The following is a 21,644-nucleotide window of genomic DNA, read 5'->3' as shown; positions in this document are numbered from 1 at the left end:
TATATTAGAGGTGTTTGACCATTTTCATTGACAGAATTAATATTTGCTCCATTTTCAATCAGAAATTTTGCAACATCTTCATTTTCTACTGCCAGATGAAGAGGGTGTTCCCTTTATTATCATGCGCTTCAATATCTGCACCATGAAAAATAAGTGTTCTATTATTTTCTATAGATCCATTTTGTGCTGCAAAATGGAGTGGAGTTTTATTTTCAGAATTTCTTACATTAACATTATTATGAAGACTTAGAACAAAATCTAGTGTCCAATATTTTTATTTGTTGGCCCAATGAATTAAATATTCACTTTCATTGATAATGCATCCTTGAGAAAGAAGAAGTTCAATGATTTCTCTTCCTCCGTGAGTTGCAGCTATCTGAAGAGATGTTTCTCCATTATTATTAATAACATTTGGATTTGCCACATTCTGAATAAGTATTTTAGCAATTTCGAATTTATTATTTTTTATTGCTAAAAGTAATGGAGTGAATCCATTAACATCCTTTGCATTAATATCAGAACCTTTTTCTAGAAGAATTTTAATTGTTTCAAAAGATTTTTGCATTGCAGCGCATAATGAAGTGGAGTTCTTTTATTTTTATCATCAGCATTTATATTTGCACCTTTTTGAAACTAAATATTTTATAATTTCAATACACCCCTTTTCAGCTGCATAATGTAAAGAGTGCAATCTTCTTTGTCTCTTGTATTAACATTTGCACCATCAGCAATAAGAATTTCTGCAAGTTCATTCCAATTATTCATTATAGCATAATGAAGAATACTTCGATCTTGTTCGTATTTTGAATCAATATTTCCTCCATTAGAAATGAAATATTCAACTAAAGATGGTTATTCTAAATAATGGAGTTATGCATGTGTATTTTCTGATTTTATCTAAGTTTATTTTTTCAATTGAATTATTTTGATCAAAATATATTAAAAATGCTTGAAGGTTTTTGTATTTTAAACACATATCAATATCAACATCGAGATCTCTTTCGGTTACTAAATAAGAAACAAAATCAACGTTATGAGAAATAATGGCATATTTCATGCATGACTCTAAATCAATATCACTGTTATCATCCAATTCTTTCAAACATATATTCAAAATATCAGGATTTCCACTCAAAAAAGCAAAATTAATGCAATATTGTGTTATTTCGAACTTGAATTCAGATAAACAAAATTTGAAACAATTAACAGCACCATGTAAACAACATATTTCAAGCATTGAATATTTGCCTGACTTAGGATAATGAATGCTTTTTAAATAATTAAAATCCTCTCGATTTTCTGTTAATTCTGTTCATTCAATTAATTTAGCAACATCATCTTTCATAATGGCAAAATTAATCGAATTTTCTTGGAAAACATCTACCGTGAATTTTTTATATTTCATTTTATTAAATTCGTAAAGCAGTCCTGTATCCAAAATAAAGTCATATTCTTTATATAAAAGAAAAAGCAAACTTCGGATTAATATCATAATCATGTTTGATGCCATATTCGTGGTATATCTTTTTGAATATTTCCCAATACGCTCTTAAATAACCTATTCTATAATCGCAAGCAAATTGGATTTGAATAATAATTTCTTCTGGTGAAAATAATTTGTTTTCTAGTAAATTCTTTTTAATCTTTTCGTAAACTTTATCAATTTCTTCTTCTGTATTAGATTTAATAGTGTAAAGAGAATTAAAAGCATCAATATAATCTTTGCACATATGTAGAAGTATATCATAATGTCTTGTTAAATTTTGGCATTCGCTCATTAAATTTTAAGGTACCTTTCTGACCAAACTGTTTGTATCGTCAAGGTAAGTGTTTTGCTAGATATTGCAAGATATTGGCCAAATTAGGTAAGTAATTATTCCTTTTATTTTTAGAATAGTTATCTTGTATTTAAAGGCAAATTAAGGATGCACTTACCTCTTTCTGACACTCTCTCAAAAAGAGATATACGGACGTGAAGAGCATAAAAAATAAAACCTTAAACAGGAAATTTGAGAGAATGTCAGAAAGTGGTAAGTGCGCCCTTAAATAGCAGAAAAATATATCAGCCTATATAGCTTTAGTGTCAAAAAAATTGAGACAATGACAGAAAGATGTAAATGCAATCTTTATGTGCAGGAAAATAGATAAATATATCAATATATGTATACAGAAAACTACAAATTATACTCAATTTAAATCCTTACCAATAATATTAGAAACCAGGATTGAACCCTCTCTCAATGTAATCATTATTGAGAATGAACCATTTGCAAACCCTCAAACATAATCAATATTTTATTTAATCAATAATTTAAAGAATCATATAAGCTGAACATCTGGACAATATTGGGATATTCACCTTTATTTTCATAATAAATGTTTCGAATTTTTTATCTTTTACTAAATAACAAAACAGAAATAAAAAATTTACCAAAAAGAAATTTATAGATGGACAAAATGAACAAATTTTATTTCCTTTCTTTGGTACAAATAATAATACGATTTCAAGATCTCCTTCACATGGACTTAAGTCAATGAACTTTAAATTATTTTTAAAAGATTCTGTTCCTTGATCTGATGTATAAACTGTTCCATGATCTGTAAGAGGCAAAGATGAATCAATACTACATTGATAATCACTGTATCCTTCAAATAAAACTCCATTGTTATTATTTTGGAAAGATGAATTGTAAATATCAAGTCTATTCCAAAAAACATAAACTAATCCTGAAATACCATCTTGAGAATTATTTATATAATTACATTTGTCTATTATTCCTGGAGAATAAGAAAAAGCAGTAATCAATCCGTCAGTTGCGTTTAAATTCTCAAAATTACAAAATGAAACATTTACTGTTGATTCAACATAATCATATTTAAAACCCGCACAAGCTAATAATACATTTAGAAACGTTTATTTTTGAAAGTGATACAAAACTACTTCTCTGGTAAATCATTGCATCATCTGAACTATTTCCTCCATTAAAAATTGATCCTTGGAGGATTGTACTGCTGATATTGTTCGAGAAATAAGCAAATTGACCTTTTGAAGGAGTTTTACTTTCAAATGAACAGAACTTATCAATAATAATGTCATTTTTACTAGAACTTTTAATATATACTGTACCCGGACCATGTGAAAAAATGTTTTCGCAAAGTAAAATCGAGTAATCATTTGTATCTTCGAATTTAACTGCTCTATCTTGTAAGTTGATGAATTTGCATATGTATGCAAAGCATTTGCTTGATTTTGGTGTAATTTTTTCAACTTCACCTGTAAAAACTTCTGAAGGAGGACTAATTCCTTCATAATAAAAGTTCCAAATATTATTTTGATTGTCATCTCTATGGAAATGCTTCTCGAAGACAATTAATTTGACTTCGACAATGAGTTTTACGACTCATTGCAAAAGTAGTAAATGACAGGGGGAATCACCATAAGTGAACTTCCTTCAGATGAGAATAATAACTATTTTATTTTCGCTTTGCTCATTTCTTCGTGAAATTACATTTATGGTGATCTTTTAGACCAACAAACTCAACAATGAGATGAAAAAGTATCGTAATTTCATTCGTATTATCAAATAAAGATTGCTTTAAATTGAAATGCCTATCACCAATTTCTTATCCTCTTTTTGATACATAAACATGCCCAGATGTTGAATAAGAATCAATACTACATCGATGTATATAAATACATCCATATTGTAGTTTGTTTTGGAAAGATGAATCGAAAATATCAAGTCTTTTATTATAAACATAAACAAATCCATAATAAACTCTTTGATCAGGAGAATTATTTATATAATTACATCGTTCAATTCTACCTGAACATTCCAAAAAGACAGTAATCTGATAATTAGCCCCTTTTGAATTCTCAAAATTACAAAATGAAACATTTACTATTGATTCAACTGAATAATAATTAAATGCTGTTCTAAATGATGAAATACGGTTAGAAATGTTTATTTTTGAAAGAGATCCGAAACAGTTTTGCTGGTACATCATATACAATACTGAACTATTTCCTCCATCAATAATTTCGAGAGTACTGTTGATTTTGCCCTCGAAATAAGCAAATTGGCCTGTTGAAGGAGTTTGGTTTTCAAATGAACAAAATTTATTAATAATAATTGAAGTATTGCTAGTACAATTAATATATATTGTACCATGAAAAATAGGTGTTCTTATATTTTCTATAGAACCGTTTTGTGATGCAAAATGGAGTGGAGTATTATTATCATTATGCATTTCAATGGTAGTTCAATCAGAAATTTTGAAATAACTTAATTACATAATGCCAGATGAAGAGGAGTATTTCCTTCCGCATCAAATGAAAATACTTTCATTTTAAATATTCTTATTGATGTTGTATTATATATTTGATTTGAGAGATCTGTTAATTTTTTTATCTTTAACTAAAAAAACAAAATAGACATAAAAAACTTTCCAAAAAGAAAATTTATGGATTTAAAAGGAGAACAAATTTTATTTTCTTTCTTGGTTACAAATAATAAAACTATTTCAAGATTTCCTTCGCATGGACTTAAATCAATGAACTTTAAATTATTCATAAACGATTTTGTTCCTTGATCTGCTGTATCAACATCTCCATAAAATAATGTATCATCAATACTACATCTATGTATATTAATCTGTCCAGAATCTCCATAAAATAAAGCTCCTCGGCCATTCAGTCGATTGTTTTGGAATGAAGAATCGAAAATATCAAGTACGCTATTTACAGCATAAACTATTCCGGAAGAATCCTCTTGAGAATTATTTATATAATTACATCGTTCGATTATTCCGAGACAATTTGAGAATCCAGCAATAACCCATTGAGTTGCTATTAAATTCTCAAAATTGCAAAATGCAACATTGCCTATTGATTCAACTTCATCATAAAGAAAACTTGGACAAATGAGTGATATACAGTTAGAAATGTTTGTTTTTGAAAGTGATCCAAATCCTTGATATTGGCAAATCATATGATATTCTGAACTATTTCCTCCATTACAAATTGATCCTTGGAGGATTGTACTGTTGATTTTTCCTTTGAAATAAGTAAATTGACCACTTGAAGAAGTTTGGCTTTCAAATGAACAGAATTTATCAATAATAATGGCTGTATTACTAGAACTAGATATAAATATTGTACCTGAACCTTCTGAAAAAATATTTTCAATAAGTAAAATTGAGTAATTATTTGTATCTTCGAATTTAACTGCTCTATCTTGTAGGCCGATGAATCTACAGATATATGCAAAACATTTTTTATCTGTTGCTGTAACTTTTTCAACTTCACCTGTAATGACTTCAGAAGGAGGACTAATTCCTTCATAATAAAGGTTCCAAATACTATTTTGATTGTCATCTCTATGGAAATACTTCTCGAAGGCAATTAATTAGACTTCGACAATGAATCTGTTGACTCATTGCAAAAGTAACAAAAAGACAGGGGGTAACACCATATCTCTCTCTTTTTTCGTATGGTTTCCCCACTTCAACATCTCTTTCTTTGACATGACAATAACACTTTGACTGTTGTTTGAGTTGGTGAATTTAACTTCACATCTGCCACTGCCATTAAACCTTTTGAAACACTTACGCTTCTATTTTTCGGAAATGACATTTTACTTAGAATAAAAAGATGGACGTATTTGAGTATCTCTTCGAATTGAAGCCAAACAAAGTTTACAACACAACAAACAATCAATACATTGACAGAATAGTTCTTTATACAAACAATGAAATGTTATAGAATAGCAGTCTTTGCTGAACCAAAATATTTCATAAAGCAAAGAAAGTTGGTATAACTGAAAATGGTGAAAGTTCTTGAAGCAGACAAAAATATAACTTCAAAACTTACAGATATTCTAAAGGTAAGTTTATATACAATATTATGTCAAAACTGGCGTACTGTCAATATTTGACGGAGAGAAGTCAGTTCAAGAACAACTTACTGACCTGCTGCCAAAAATCTGCTCGATGGAAGCTGTCGTTATGCAATCTGAGGAGCCCCAGCAGGTTTCATCGAACGAATCTTCAAAAGAGCATCTTCCGTGAAAAGTGCTATTGGTTTTTGTAAACTTCTTTGCTTTCAATTCATCTGACCGTCTCTGTCACCAGTATATTGTATTTGTACAGTACCAACAGTTGAAATACCACCCATAAAGTCTTCTGAGTCAGCAAATGGAATGCCAAGCCAAAAGTTTGAACGGTCTCCATTTGTATATTGAGTTTTTTGACCTCCTGTATGAGTCCATACTTTCACATATGGCATAATAGAACTTTGCATTTCAGGGTTAATGGTTGTTGTGAAGTTGTTGTTAAAGTTCATAGCATCTAATGTCAAGTTGTATGACCTCATATCCTCAACTGTAGAATATTCTTCTCTTGGATAATATTTGCCATCTATGTTTATATGATATTTAATACCAGGGTTGTAGAAACAAGAATAGTCATTTATAGTTGTCTGAAACAGTACAAACATAGTATCTGCATGTTTCATTGCAGTTGTTAAAGCAATATCTGTTCTTGCACCTGGGTCAGCACTTTGGTTTCCAACTTCACCTGCAAAGTCTTTGACAGATATTTGGTGTATAGGAACATAAGTGGAACTGCAATATATTTGGCAGCTAAAGCATTTTGAAATATCTGGTCCAACATATAGACTGCAAGTCTGCTTTCTATTCTCTTGCATTCAAATTTTTCGCATGTGAACTTAACTGGGTCCCAAGCAGTTCCAGCAGCATTGAAATAATAGTTTACTTCAGTGTTGAAGTTTGAGAAACCAAAGTCTAAGTCAACTTTGTCTTTGCAAAAAGTCACAGAACTTGGCTCCACCAGTTCCAGCTACAGTAAAGTGAATGGGTCTTGTGTTGGTGCAATGACTAAGTTATTTTTGCTTGGAGTAAGTTCGATAGAAATTTTTCCTGCCCAGTTTGGCAAGTATCTTAAAAAACCTGAAGATGAGGAAAGATGACAAGGAACTCTAAGTTTCAGTTTTACTTTAGTAAAGCATTTCCATCTGAACCAGAAAGGTTAACATAAACTCCTGGAACGTTAGGTCAAGTCTTCTTATTTTCTCAATAGTTGCATATTGGTCTGTTTGTTCTCTAGCTTGTGGTTGTACTGAGTTCTCAAAGCGAACCATTCATAGTTTGCCCATGTTACTGTTTGAACTAAGTCAGATTAGAATATATCTTATATCCCATGAAAACTTCTGGAGCATATTGGATCCGACATAGAAAATTCCATTGCAACCTTTCTTGTCAGACAACTTGGCAGAAGTTTATTTCAATGTCTTGTTCCACGTATAAGAATGAGTTGTCAATAGAAATAATATGAAACCTGTCGCAAGCAATATCTACTGTTGTTGAAGAACCTTCACCAAACTCACCTACATTTCCATAAGAAACAGCAGTTGTATATTCGTAAGTTCCAGGAACTATTTCTGACCTCTAATGGCATTGTCGCATTCGTTATACCATTCGGAAACATTTCCGTTCATGGCATCCAAAACTGTTGGCGTTTATTCTGAGCGGCGTACATTTCATATGGGTAAAAATATAGAATAGTTGGATTTATGTGTCATAATAGAACCCACGTGGACCAAGCTTTACTTCTTCCTGGCTGAGTTTTTAACTCTTCTTTTTCCTTCATTGCCACTACTTTCACTAGATGAAGTTACTTCTTCACTACTTTCACTTTGTTCTACTCTTCTCTTCTTCTTTGGTGTCGCTTTTGGTAACTTGCCCTCTGCTTCAAGTTGTTGCATCTTTGCTCATGTTCACCTAGTAGTTGTAAATTTCCCATGTCCTTTTTGCCTTTGGGCTCTGGTCGCCCATCTCAGGTAACCTATATCCTAGAAAGATTTTGTCATAGTTTGTATTGAGTCTTCGCGTATTGTTTGCATGACTCTTTCCTGAGTTTCCGTTCAAGCTCTTCAAACAGACTTGTCCATATGGAATAAGCTCGTTTCCAAATATATGTTTTGTAGCCATTCTGGTTTTCTTTCCATGTTAACCAATAATATCTTTTGTGAATGGGAAAGCTTTTACCCAATGTTTCAGTCTTGCGTCATTTATTTCTGTAGTTGTTTTATTTTGTCAAGAACATGTTTTTCAATACTAACATTTCATTTGGTACTGTCCATTTGAGTTTTCTTAAATATTCATCCCTTCTCGGTTCATTGTCTGCAAAGTAAGTTTTTATGACATTTGTAAACTTTCGTTGCAAGGTCATGTACAATAGGTTCTCTTCCTTCTGTCTCCCTAACTTTCTTCTAAACTCTTCACCAAATATACCATCTTTATGGTTCTGTGTAGTTCTTTGAGATAAATGTTCTAGAACGTCAGGTGTTATATTTCCATCAGCCATGTTCATTTCATACTGGTCCAAAATATCTGCATCTTTCATATCTTTCAATGGCATTAAAGCCCGCTGAAAATACCAGCTATATCTGGTTCACCATTCACTTCCATTGCGTCTACAACTTCTTGGAATTGTGGTTGTAAGTTTATGAACCACCTATCCGGGTTAGCTTTATGACCCCATCTCATTGTAGTTCCATAGTCTGCAGAAACAAAAGTAGTTTGTTTCCATATTGGTTAGGTTCTGAATGAACTTTAAACAATGTTTCATTTCTATATGTTTTGGTGAAATTTAACCTTTTATTTTCACCGAGTTCAGCCAAAGATTGAACGTTATATGGTCGTAAGTAAAAAGGGTTATTGTATTTGCGTACATTTTCTTTCAGTACTTCCATTCTATGCTGAATATTTTCATCTGGTGTTGGAGTCTTTTGTATGTCGGCAAACATTTTTCGATATTCTTCACCATGTCAGCCGAATTTTTCTTAGACTCTTGAAAGATTCCATATTCACCTCATACTCTTGTTGAGGGTCAAGATTTTTCGGCTGTTCCAAATCTTCATCTAGTTCTGTGAAGTTAGTTTCCAAGGAGGGACTTGTTCGTTTCCTTCAGGCTCTTCTAGCTGTTGTTGCTGAACTATTTCTTCCATGTCTGGTTGTATCTGAACTTCTTCCTGTGGAGTTTCTTGTACCTCATCTGCTGGCATTTCATATATTCCGAGACCGTTTTTAACAATTCCATCTAAGTCATCCGGACTCATAAACCTTTCTTCTTTCGTTCCGTCTCTATTTTTTACGCGTTCATGAAGAGAGTTGAAATATCATTTAGCTCTGACACCAAATATCTCGGAGTAAATTCAGTCATGTCATTTGGATGATATGCTATTAAATCATATTCCTTAGCGAGTTTGTATTTCCAGGTTTGAAATTATATCCCATTTGGTGCTGAGCCATAAAGCTAAATAGGTTCGGGTCAGTATTTCCTTCCTTGAACTTTCTAATAGCTTCTTTATATCTGTCACTAAAGTCAAGAGTAGCTGGGTAACCATAATCTTCCTTTAGCATTTTTAAGAATTCTTGGTTTCCTTGTTCTCTACTTCTTTTATGTCCTTGCTCTGTTTGTGGTTGTTGTTGTGCAGGGTTTTGAACTGTTGGTTGCTGTGCTGGTTGTTGTTGTTGTGCTGGATTTTGAACTGTTGGTTGTTGTTGTTGTGCTGGATTTTGAACTGTTGGTTGTTGTGTTGGATTTTGAACTGTTGGTTGTTGTGTTGGTTTTGGTGCATGCCTGTGTCTGTGTCCATGTGACGATGTAAATGTTTTAGGTAGTCCTGGTGCAGGTGCTTCTCTTGAGGTTTGGTGGTATATAAGTTCCACTAGCTAGTATATAAGTTCCACCAGCTGGTATATAAGTTCCACCAGCTGGCACATATGTTCCATCTGCAGCATAATGTCCTACCTGACTTTTCGTTTTTAAGAAAGCATTTACTAGGTCTGTTTTGGTCTGTTGTAACTCTTTTCTTGACTTTCCACAACAGTTGCTCTAACGGCGTCATAGGCACTTTGAACTGCCTGTCTCGTTGCTGCATCTGTTATTTTCGTCATATTTTGTGCTACTTCTCTTAACTCTTTTGTCGAAACCTTCAGACTTCAGTTTCTTTCCAGATGAGAAGTCGTTCACTAGTTTCACCTTACTATGAAGAGCTTCGAAGGCGTTCTTAAAGTCAGCATTCATTAAAGCTTCATTTGAACTGTCTTCATCCGCTTGTATTTTTGTCCTTATTGACCCTATAAGTTGGGCTGCTTTAGCGTTGGCTTGGGCATCTAACCAGTCATTATTAGCTTTTATATATTCTGCGCTTTTCATTGCCTTTTGCATGGCTGCGTCGTTATTTTTACTTTCTTGTGCTAAGTTTTCATACTGTACGGTTTGGTTTTGCAACTGTAAAAGTTTTTCTGCCTTTACATTTGCTTCAACTTCTTTTTTATACTCATCGCTATCCATATATGTCTTCAGGGCTTTTTGTTTTATTTCTTCATCTTTCAGTACTTTATATTGAGTAGTATGGTTTTTCAAATTTATAACATCTTGTTCCATTTTTGCTACTTCTGCTGCTTTTTCTGACACTTTTTTCGCATATTCCTCTGTACTTAGTTCTTTCAGTTGTTCTTCTTTCTTCTTTTTCTCTACGTTTAACTCATTGAGTTTCTTTGTGTGTCTGTCATATTCTAGTTTCTTTTCGTTTTCACTTATTTGTTTCTGTATGTCTATGTTTGACTTTTTGACATTTGTTATTTGATTTTTGAGTGAACTCAAATTCATTTGACTTTGAGGGTTATAAGCTGTTCCGTCTGCGGCTCCACCATAGCCTGCCATTTTCGCTAAAAGTGCCGCTCTTAAACCTCCACTCTGTGCACCAAGAACTCGGTTTAAAAGCATAGGGTTGCTTGACATTTGTTGCAACATAGTGGGGTCATTCATCATTTGTTGTTGCAACTGTTGTTGTGGTGTCAGTTTTACTATTGGATGTTTCAATGCTCTCTTCCTCTTACGTATATTCTTACGTAGCTTACGTGGCATTTTAAGTGAAGTTAAAAAGCGGTTTTTGACAGATGTTTATATGACACTTTTTGTTCAGCACAAAAAACTACTCGGTCAAAGTGTTGTCAGTTTTGTAAAATAACCGTCTTATCTCATTCTATAAGGGGGAAAAGGCTTCTCAAAGTATACTTCCTTGGAACGCCTGTAACTTTTCCTGTAGCGACGATAGACCCTTACTTGTCCGGACAAAGTTATACTATTTTGAGTGCTATACAAAAAAGTCAACGGCTGGCTCGTCCTCAGAAATTTTTTATGGGCTAGAGGGCGCAACGCGCCTGGAAGCCCTCCGAATAAAAACTTCATTTATACTAAACATCTTCAGGGCTAGAGGGCGCAACGCGCCTGGAAGCCCCACTACCTTTTTTTTTTTTTTTAACGAAATTACAGAATTATACTTAGAATCATTTTATGAATGTCAAAATTTAAGAGAAATTAATATTCCTAATTCAGTTACCAAAATAGGCAATTCATGCTTTATGTATTGTATTTCATTAATTTCGATTTCAATCCCTCATTTGGTTACAAATTTAGGTTCATATTGTTTTGGACATTGTACAAATTTAACAATTATTTCATTACCAGATAAGATCAACTATATTGGAGATTACTGTTTCAGTTTTTGCACGAGTCTCAATGAAATTGATTGTCATTCATGTCAATATTTTGGTTCAAGTTGTTTTCGAGATTGCATGAACTTAAGAAAGTTTTCACTTAAAAATGAATCATTTACAATAAGTTCATTTATGTTTATGAATGATATCAATCTTGCATATTTTGATGGAGTAAGAATTGTTTCCATTGAAGAATATGGATTTTCACATTGTAATTCTATAACAAATGAAATCATTAAGAATGTTACTAGATTAGGCTCCAATAGTTTAGAATGTTGTCATGATATTACAACAATTCCAAAGAAAATGATATCCATAGGAGATTTCGCATTTTGTAATTGTAAACTTTCAAAGACAATTTATATTCTGTTGACAGTTGAATCAATAGGTAGATTTGCATTTAGATCTACATCAATTGAAATTGTTCATTACTGTGGATCAACAGATTTCTCAAATATTCAATCAATATTTGAATCAGATCCAATTAAAGTTTATGTTACTAATAAATATCAATTTGATACATTCTGTGGTTTCAAAGTTATTCGAAAACAGTCATGTAACTTTGCCATCCTCACAGAAGACTATAACCCTATTCAATTTGCAGTTGGAAGTCAAACACGACTTATTCGACGATCCAACTTATAATTGTTAATTTTATCAATAATTTGCTTTTTGTTTTGTTTTTAATTTTAATAAATTTTGTTTGTATTTTGTTTGTTACTAAATAGATTTTTAATCACATTTGAATATCGCTGATTAGAATTGGTATTAATTAATCACTAGTTTAGTTTTCAATCCAAATTTCCCTATGATAGAATCGATATTTTTATTAAACGAAAATATTACATACATTCCCCCGGGAAAAAGTGTCGAAGGCAGGAAAAAGCTGTCGAAGAAACGATAGAAACATAGTGCATACCTTCTTTTTGGGAATTAAATCTGTTGAATAAAATTTACTTTTAATTAAAGACTAAATATCAAAATAAATGTTTATCCATAGCATAATTGACTTAAATAGCAATATACCTGCCTTTTGAGCTGAAAAAAATGTGGTTTTTTTAAACATGATTTGCGAGTTTTCATCAAAACGAGGATATTATTGATAATAAACTATCCCCTCAAATGTACATTGTAATGATACCATTTTCACTGCATATACTCTGAAGAATTTCTGGAATTTCTTGAAAATTCTTTGAATTTTCAAGAAATCTGCATAAAACGGGAATTCATTAAATATACATGCATTGTTTTGATAGGAAACAAAATTATAGGCTGGGAATGCATTCAGATATTTTATCAATTGTTAGGAATCGGATATCAGGTTGAAATTTTTTTGAGAATATCTTACAAGTGTAGTCCGAGATGGAAATCCATCGTGCTATGATGTTTTCCCTTCATATGGTTCTTCTCTGATCATGATCAGGCACCCTCTTCTCCGAACAACATTAAAAATGAAATGGGGAAGTAAAATTGAGAGAGGAAAGAGGAAGTATAAAATTGAAAAGGAGGAAGTAAAAATTGAAAGCATTGCTCACGGCCTTATTACACAACTTTTAATATATTCTTATAAAGGAGAATGAATTGATTGAATTCAATTTTGATTTCTCAAATGTGATTAAATTTGTCTCATTTCATACTAAATAGATTATAATCATAGTTTATATCATTATTATATCATTTATTAAAACTTCTACTGCTTTATTCAATAACAATAAAAGGTAACTAAACTCCTTTCGCCGATTCGATTTGCCCCATATTTAAAATATAGCTTGCATATGTAGAAGAAAAGCTAATTTTGAAGTACGCCCGAAATCCACCAACAGGATTTCGAGCTACTAAAAAGGTACTTTTAAATGTGATTTTTTTTATAAAAAATTAAATTTATTTTAAGATCAGACTAAAAACTAATTTTATGGAAAATCTATATCGACAAATTTATTACTTATTGGGTATATAGATTTTTTGATTATGGCGATTATGTCTGATATGCTTCCAATAAGCCAAAACACATTTCATACTGATTTCTATAAAAGGTATCTTTATTATAGAAGTGTAAGCTATATCTGTTTGTTTTTTTATTATAACAAATTCAAAATTCTCTTATAAGGACTAGATGAAATCTGTATTATTAAATCATTAGCTAAATGAAGGTTCAAATAGAAAGTAAATATCAATTTATATGATACTGAAACCAAATAGTTCTTTTAATAAAAGATAACACGCTGAAAATTATTGAGTATTTGCAAATCTCAAAAATCTATTGGTGAATTTGGCTCAACTTTTAAAATTATAACATCCATATCAAATCATAAAAGCAGACAAAAATTAAAGCCAAACCTATCGGCCAATTTTTTTTGATATTTTGATTTTTGAGGTATACTTTTAAAAGTGGATTTAAAGCACTGATGAAAAAACATTAACTTCTGTCGTTATGATTATTGATTTAGACAATAATGATTTTAATCTTTGATTATCAAAACACTAAAGTCATCTTTTTAACATTTGCTTGGTAGCATTAACTCAAGTCTAAAGTACTATTTTATGTGGCACTCTTAGAATTTTTGTATTTATTGTACACGCTGAAATAGTACCATTAAAGTTATGGCGGACTTTCAAAAAATAGTTTGGTCACCTTTTAACAATATATTTTTGAATTGAAAATAATAGACAATTTATATTCAATTATCAATTCCTCTCTTTGTTGTAATATTTTGTTAATGATTTTGATGTCATGATTTTTTGACCTTTATTTTAGAAATCAATCTTTCATTTTTGAATGTGATCGTTACTTCTGGGGGATCTGGAGCAATTATGAGTGGTATTAAAAAAATATAATTCAGTAGAATTTAAACATGAAAATATATCAGATGTAAGTCCACTACGAGATTGCGCAAATTTTCAAAATTTATCGCTAAATCCATTTGTCATAACTTCATATTAGATGAATCCGGCTGCTTATGATTGATACTCTATTACTATTTCCTTTATATACAGATCATTTGAGATTTCAGCAAACGCATCAAATCTAAATTTTACATTCCAAAACAACAGAAAAAAAAACAGCTTTGTTTACTATAGTACATGTTCCATGGTAAATTAAATCTTGTACTTTAATATCACGTATTGTAATGAGTTCTTGGCTTAGTTGCTTATTTCAAATTAATTCTAGTGTTCCCCCAGTCTTTTTTTACTTTTGTAATGATTTCTTCGCTGCGTTTTCACTATCAAATTAGTTGTATTTAAGAGATATGTTCATAGATACGAAGATCAAAATTCCGTTTGGGCCCTTTATTATGAAGGAATTGATCCTCCTTCTGTTGTTATTTCAGGCAAAAACCAACAAGTTGCTCCAGCAGAGAACAAATGCTTTGCATACGTCTGCAAATTCGTCAACCTTCATGATAGAGCAGTTAAATTCGAAAATACAAGTGATTACTCGATTTTACTTATTGAAAATATTTTTTCCCAAGGTCCAGGTACAGTATATATTAAAAATTCTAGTAATACTACCATTATTATTGATAAATTCTGTTCATTTGAAAGCCAATTTCCTTCACATGGCCAATTTCTTCATTTCAATGGCAATATCAACAGTACAATCCTCCAAGGATCAATTTGTAATGGAGGAAATAGTTCAGTTCCTTATATGATTTACCAATATCAAGGTTTTACATCACTTTCTAAATCAAACATTTCTAACTGTATTTCACTAGATGAACCGAGTTTTGCTTATGTTCAAAGTCAATCTATAGTAAATGTTTCATTTTGTAATTTTCAGAATTTAAAAGCATCTCAATCGATAATTTCTGATATTTGGTTATGTCCAGGAAAAATTGGACTATGCAATTATATTAATAATTCTCAAGTTCAAAATTCGGAAAGTTTGATTCAAATTGCTTTTAATAGACTTGATATTTTCGATTCAAACTTCAGAAACAATAGAGGCGGATATTTATTTGATGGAAATTGGAATGGATATTATTATTTACATCGATGTAGTATTGATGATCCAGATTTTGGATCTAATGTTTTTACATCAGAAATAGGAGAATCTTCATTTAAGATTATTTTTCTTTTCATAGATATAAGCCCATGCGAAGGAAATTTTGATTTTGCATTATTATTTGACCAAAAGAAAGAAAAGAAAAATTGTTCATTTCGTCCATATATAAATTTTATTTCTGGTAGATACTTTATTTCTGTTTTATTCTTAAGTTAATGACATAAACTATAGTTTATCTAATTTTCGGAACATGTATTTGTTTATGCTCATCAATGATTTTGCTAGACTTTGATTGGCATATTTAGTAAACTAATTCAATCAAAACTCAAATTCAGAAATTCGAGAAAAAGTGTGACATGATTCGCATTTATGAACAAATGATGCATTTATATCTTGTATCAAAATTAAATTTATTTCATTTTCGTCGAAGTGTTCATCACTTGATATAAGAGATCGTTTGTAATTGTTCTACAATTGAAAGAATCAAACTTATTCAAACCACAAAATCAGTTTCAGAATTAGTTAAAGAATCATTAAGGATGCACTTACACCCCTATGACATGACCATCAATTCTGATGTTTAAGGTTAATTTTCAATATCTCTTCATGCCAATTATCAAAAAATTGAATTAATGTCAGATGGGCGTGAAGAAGCCAAGAGCTTCAAAGTTCTTGATATAGTTGCAAAATTCCATGATTCTTGTTTTTATTATTACAAGAGATTTCACTTCCAAAGATATTACAATGAATTTCAAACTTTCAGAAACAATATATTTTCTATCAAGTGTTAAATTTATTATAGAAAATTCATTTGAATCCATTTCTGTCAAAATTATTCATTGCTGTGGATCAACTGATTTCTCAAGAAACTTAAATCTATTCGGCTCAAACTTCGTTAGGGTTTATGCTACTACTCAATATCATTTTGATCCATTTTATGATCTCAAAGTAATCCGAAACCAGTTATGTAACTTTGTTATCATCACAGAAGATTATAATAAAATTTTGTTTTCATTTGGAAATCTAACACGACTTATTCGACGGTCCAACTTCTAATTATTATTATGTTAGATATTTTGAAAGCTTTTTTTTATTCCAAAAACCATTAATAATTGATCCTTCGAGGAATGAACTGTGGATTTTTCTCAAGAAATAACACTAGTTTTACTTTTAAAATAAATAGAATTTATCAATAAATAAATAAAAAAAGTTTTGGCAAACAAAGATCGAGTGGTCAACAGTATCTGTGAAATTAATTGTCGTATCTTGAAGGTCGATAAGTTTGTTTTCTACTGGAGTGAGATTTTGGTTTTCGCCTGAAATTATTGTAGAAGGAAGATTAATTCTTTCATTTAAATGGTACCAAAAACACAATCTTGATTTTCATCACTAGGAACAAATTTCTTGAATACAACAAAAGATTTTATATTTTTTATCGTTTACTAAATAACAAAGAAGGCGTCAAATATTTTGCAAAAAGAAAATATATAGATTGATATGAAGAACAAATTTTCTTTTCGTTCTTTTGTGCTAATAATACAACAAAACCAAAATTTGCTTCACAAGGGCTTATATCAATAAAATTAAAGCTAATATTAAATGAAGTCTCTCCATTTTCTGATGTCTGAACAATATATCCAGTATATGAAAAATCATTAATACTACATCGATATAAACAAATATATTCATCATATCCTTCAAACATAACTCCGACTTTATTCTGTTGATTCTTTTGGAAAGATGAATCGAAAATTTCAAGTCTTTTAAATGAAATAAAAATTAATCCATAAGCATCATTGTTTTGAGAATTATTTATGAAATTACATCGTTCCATTCTTCCAAAACAATCATCAAACTTAATTAAAGTTGAGTGAGTAGCTTTTAAATTCTCAAAATTACAAAATGAAACATTTACTATTGATTCAGCATAATAATAACTAAAACCTGTAGAACCTGCTGATATACAGTTAGAAATGTTTGTTTTAGAAAGTGATGCAAAACCTTTATTCTGGTAAATCATACCACCAACAGAACTATTTCCTCCTTTACAAATTGATCCTTGGAGGATTGTACTGTTGATTTTGCCTTCGAAATGTGTAAATTGGCCATATGAAGTAGTTTGACTTTCAAATGAACAGAATTTATCAATGGTGATAACAGTATCATTACAATTATTAATGTATACTGTACCTGGACCTTTTGAAAAAACGTTTTCAATAAGTAATATCGAGTAACCATTTCTATCATTGAATTTAACTGCTCTATCTTGAAGGCTGATGAATTTGCAAATGTATGCAATGCATTTATTCTCTGTTGGATCAATTTGTTGGTTTTCACCTGTATAGACGTTAGAAGGAGGATCAATTCCTTCATAATAAAGACGCCAAATACTATTTGTATCTTCTTCTCTATGAGTAAACCTCTTGAAATCAATAGATATGAGCTCTGCAATGAGTTTTAAAAACTCATTGCAAAACTATTAAAAAGACTGGGGGTAACACCATCAGTCAATTTCCTTCATTATTCATTTAAAAAATCGAAAATTTAAGAAACATGCATGGGAAGATTATTTAAACAAAATAAAAATGGAAATATGAAAAGATATTGGTTAAATCTTTGAAGATTTTGTCCCTAAATAAGTGGTTGTCAATAGAATTTTGAGTCTATTCACCATTCCAGTTGATTTCGAGTTCATTGAAATCACCAATATGTAAAACTGGATCGACACTTGGGGCGTAAAGAGGAGATAGTGACGGATTTGGATTTTCTGCTTGGTCAATAAACGTTTCTATCTCACTATTGACAAATCGCCTTGCAGCAACTGAATTAAAAATTCGATTTGCTCCAACACATGGCTGCCTTGGCAAAGCGTAGTTCATAAATGTTGGCCGATTATCATATGGGAATGGATTGTTATGAACATTCTCTGATTCGTTTTCGTTTTTTAATGGTTTCAATGGCTCCAATCTTTTAAGTGGAGTAGACGAGCTATGTGATAAAGTTTGAGATGGGTTTCTCTTAGGATGAAAAACCAAAGCAGATCTAGCAACTTTTTGTAAATTAATGAATCGCTTGTGGTTTTGTGCCTGTATTTGCTTCCTTTTATTGATCTCCTGAATAAATTGCTCATTTGCGCGTGCGAGACTATTCACAAAAGATCTCATAACAAGAAAACGAATCTTGAAACTTCGATAATAGAATTTACAAAATTTTAGCACGTTGTAAAACAATAGCGATAATAAACAGATTATTCTTAAATAAAATAATAGTTCATTCTGTATAAGAAAAGATTTTAATAAAAAATGGCAAAACTCGAAAAATTTGCAAAAGCAATAATCAAAATATTCTTTTGATCATGCCCCCAATGGTATAAATCATCTTTTATACCATATTCTGAGTGATATCTGTTACAGTCTTAGCTCAATTTTATCAAACGAAGATGTTTATCGAAAAATCCAAACCAAACACAGAACATATCTTCAATAGATGAAATAAACGAAATACTTAGAGATCCATGCATAAACAGAGCAATGATTTCATCTCAATTTTGAATGATGAGAATATATTTTCATATTGAACGTTAATGATTGACTCTTAAAAGTCAAATTATATAATTAAAAAACATAGATAGTAAATTTTTAAATAAAAATTAAACAATATATATATAAATTTAAAATGGTGAAATTTTCTTGGGAGTTTTTGGAAGATTTCCTGCTCTTGGAGGAACAGTGTTCTTTTCAAGGCTCAGTTCTTTATATAGTTCAATTACTGATGTTTCATTTTCAAATTCATCCCAAATTTTTTCATCAAAATTTAATTCAAATTTTTCTGATGGAAATTCCCATGAATGTTCTTTAACAAACGAATGATCAACAACAGGCTTGATCTCTCTAGACTGTACATCTTTTGTTTTCTTTTGCAATCGACCTTCTATTTGAGAATCAACTCTAGAAATGAAGAAATCTTCGGAATTTTCGTATTTTTTATCTTTCTTTGTTTTTCTGTTTTTCTTTGCATCTCTTAGTAATTGAGCCAATCTTCGCTTTTTAGGTGTTGATGGTTCTTCTGGTATTTCTGTTTGTATCACTTCTTCGTTTGTTTTCATCAATATTTCTTGATCTTTGTCCGAAGAAAAAGAAAATGACAAATTTCTTGATTTCATTTCTTTTTGTTTTGTTTCTGGTTTCTTTTTATCAAAATACAAAGGAAATGATGTTAAACTAACAGGCTTTATATATTCTTTGGATATCTGCATGTATTTTAATTTGATTTCCGTTTCAATAGGATTTTTTTCTTTGAATTTTGAAATGTCAGAATTCGGATAAATGAAATCGATATTTTTCGTCAATAATGTATCAATTATCTTCAAATAAACTGTTTGATCTTTTGGATTAATACCATCAAACTCTATCCTCTTCAGTGATTTGCTGTTTTCTACAAAATTTAATAAAATATTTTCATCAATTCCGGAACAATTCAATATCAGCAATGTTTCTATATTTATCTTGTTTAATGATTGTAATATTGAATTGAAATTCTTTCCAAGATAAATGTTATTACAAAGAGAAACAGAATTTAATGAAATATTTTTGAGAAAGTCAACAAAACAACTGATTGACTGTTGGTTATTCTCTTTGAAACAATTATTGAGTGAAATTTCTGTTAAATTCTTGTTGTTCTTCAAGAAATTGAAAAATTTCGAATCAACACTGTTGAAATCCCATTTTAGAGACTTTAATTTAGTATAACTCTGATTCTGTAAAGCTATATATAGTTTTTGCCAGTCTTCTTCTGTTGCAGTTATATTAGTTATTGATAAATTTAAAAATGAATTGCAATTTTCCATCAAAAATGAAAAATAAGACGAAAGACACAAGTCATTGAACTTGATAAAGTCTGAAATAACTGTTGTTAATGAATTTGGTAGTTTTTGTTCGGAAAATTGCTTAGAACATTTATTTCTTGAAACATTGAGATATTTAATGCTTCCAAGATACTTTTCTGCATAATCAAACAAATCCGTTAGTTCTAAATCAACGTTTTCTAATGCTAATGATTCAATAAATTTTAATTTTGGAAAAAGTTGTTCAAAATTGATTCCTTTCATATTTGAGATATTTAAACTTCGTAAACTATTCAAGATTGATGGTTGGAAGAGACTTGTTGAGAAGAATCGATAAGAACCAGAATGAAGTGCATTATTGAATCCAAAAGATGTAAGACTAGTACTATTTGATAGTTCTTCTAGTATGTTAAGATTTGAAACAATCATATTCGAATCTATAAATGTTAAATTTGCAAATTGAGGTTGATATTTTTGATTTATAGATTTTAAGAGATTTAATATTTCAGATGTTAATTCTCCTCGTATTTGTATTGATTTTATACTGGTGTATTGCATGAAAACGCCTGCTATATGTTGAATTATATTTTTTGGGAGTTTTGAATCAATAATTATAGTATATAGATGAGATATCATTGGTATACAATAGCATAAGCTAGAAATGTACTTATCCAACTTGGGGAATTTGATGAAATCAAGTGTTTCGGAATTTTTATCTAAGAAATTCGCGAAATATTGAAAAACTTTTGAATCTAATGAAATTTTGGATATTTTTATGTGATATTTAAATCTGTTTAGTATTGAAAATCTCGTAGGAAATGACGTTATATAAGTTTCTGGGTGAAAATTCATCGAGTATTGCTCGCTTTTTGAGCAATATTTTTGTATTTGATCTGAAATAAAGTAAATTACATTGTCAAAATTGTTAGATTCAATTTGAATTTTATTATTTTTGAATTTGATTTGTAAAACTTGGTCTTCTAACAATTTTGCTGCACGAAGTTTGACCCAACTATATAATTCTACTATTTTCTTTCCTGTATCATCATAAACTAATAGGAATTCTGGTGAAATTATAATAACATTTTGAGTTTTTTGTGTTTCATCGAATGATACTTGTGCTTCTGTGATATACAGTGGTTTCATATTGCGTTTCAAGCAATCGTTCATAGCTAATACACATGGTTCTTGAAACATCGAAAATCACTAA

General features: G+C 30.5%; 3 protein-coding genes and 2 pseudogenes across 5 annotated transcripts, besides 4 other annotated features; 1 reads left to right on the top strand and 4 right to left on the bottom strand.

Moving 5' to 3' along the window:
• Positions 1–1,923: 1,923 nt before the first annotated feature.
• Positions 1,924–2,041: a mobile genetic element.
• Positions 2,014–2,046: a mobile genetic element.
• A 4,083-nt stretch (positions 2,047–6,129) lies between these two features.
• TVAGG3_0730210 lies at positions 6,130–7,557 on the bottom strand (annotated as a pseudogene). Its single transcript has one exon. A coding segment is annotated over exon 1 (1,428 nt).
• A 32-nt stretch (positions 7,558–7,589) lies between these two features.
• On the bottom strand, positions 7,590–10,956 carry TVAGG3_0730200 (annotated as a pseudogene). Its single transcript has one exon. A coding segment is annotated over exon 1 (3,367 nt).
• A 497-nt stretch (positions 10,957–11,453) lies between these two features.
• Positions 11,454–13,022, top strand: TVAGG3_0730190 (structural constituent of cell wall; the record flags this gene model as incomplete). The annotated part of the gene is made up of 1 exon (XM_001311206.1): positions 11,454–12,233. One exon carries the CDS (start codon positions 11,454–11,456, stop codon positions 12,231–12,233), a length of 780 nt encoding a protein of 259 aa, XP_001311207.1.
• A 280-nt stretch (positions 13,023–13,302) lies between these two features.
• Positions 13,303–14,224: a mobile genetic element.
• Positions 14,225–16,128: 1,904 nt separating this feature from the next.
• Positions 16,129–16,238: a mobile genetic element.
• Positions 16,239–16,680: 442 nt separating this feature from the next.
• TVAGG3_0730160 (uncharacterized protein) lies at positions 16,681–18,819 on the bottom strand (the record flags this gene model as incomplete). Its single annotated transcript, XM_001311205.1, has 1 exon — positions 18,255–18,755. One exon carries the CDS (start codon positions 18,753–18,755, stop codon positions 18,255–18,257), a length of 501 nt encoding a protein of 166 aa, XP_001311206.1.
• Positions 18,820–19,228: 409 nt separating this feature from the next.
• TVAGG3_0730150 lies at positions 19,229–21,638 on the bottom strand (the record flags this gene model as incomplete). The annotated part of the gene is made up of 1 exon (XM_001311204.1): positions 19,262–21,631. One exon carries the CDS (start codon positions 21,629–21,631, stop codon positions 19,262–19,264), a length of 2,370 nt encoding a protein of 789 aa, XP_001311205.1.
• Between the last annotated feature and the right edge of the window lie 6 nt (positions 21,639–21,644).

Source organism: Trichomonas vaginalis, chromosome III (assembly GCF_026262505.1).
Source record: "Trichomonas vaginalis G3 chromosome III, whole genome shotgun sequence".
Lineage (NCBI taxonomy): Eukaryota > Parabasalia > Trichomonadida > Trichomonadidae > Trichomonas > Trichomonas vaginalis.
The sequence above is the reverse complement of the archived record's forward strand: the minus strand, read 5'-3'. Positions and strand labels throughout refer to the sequence as shown.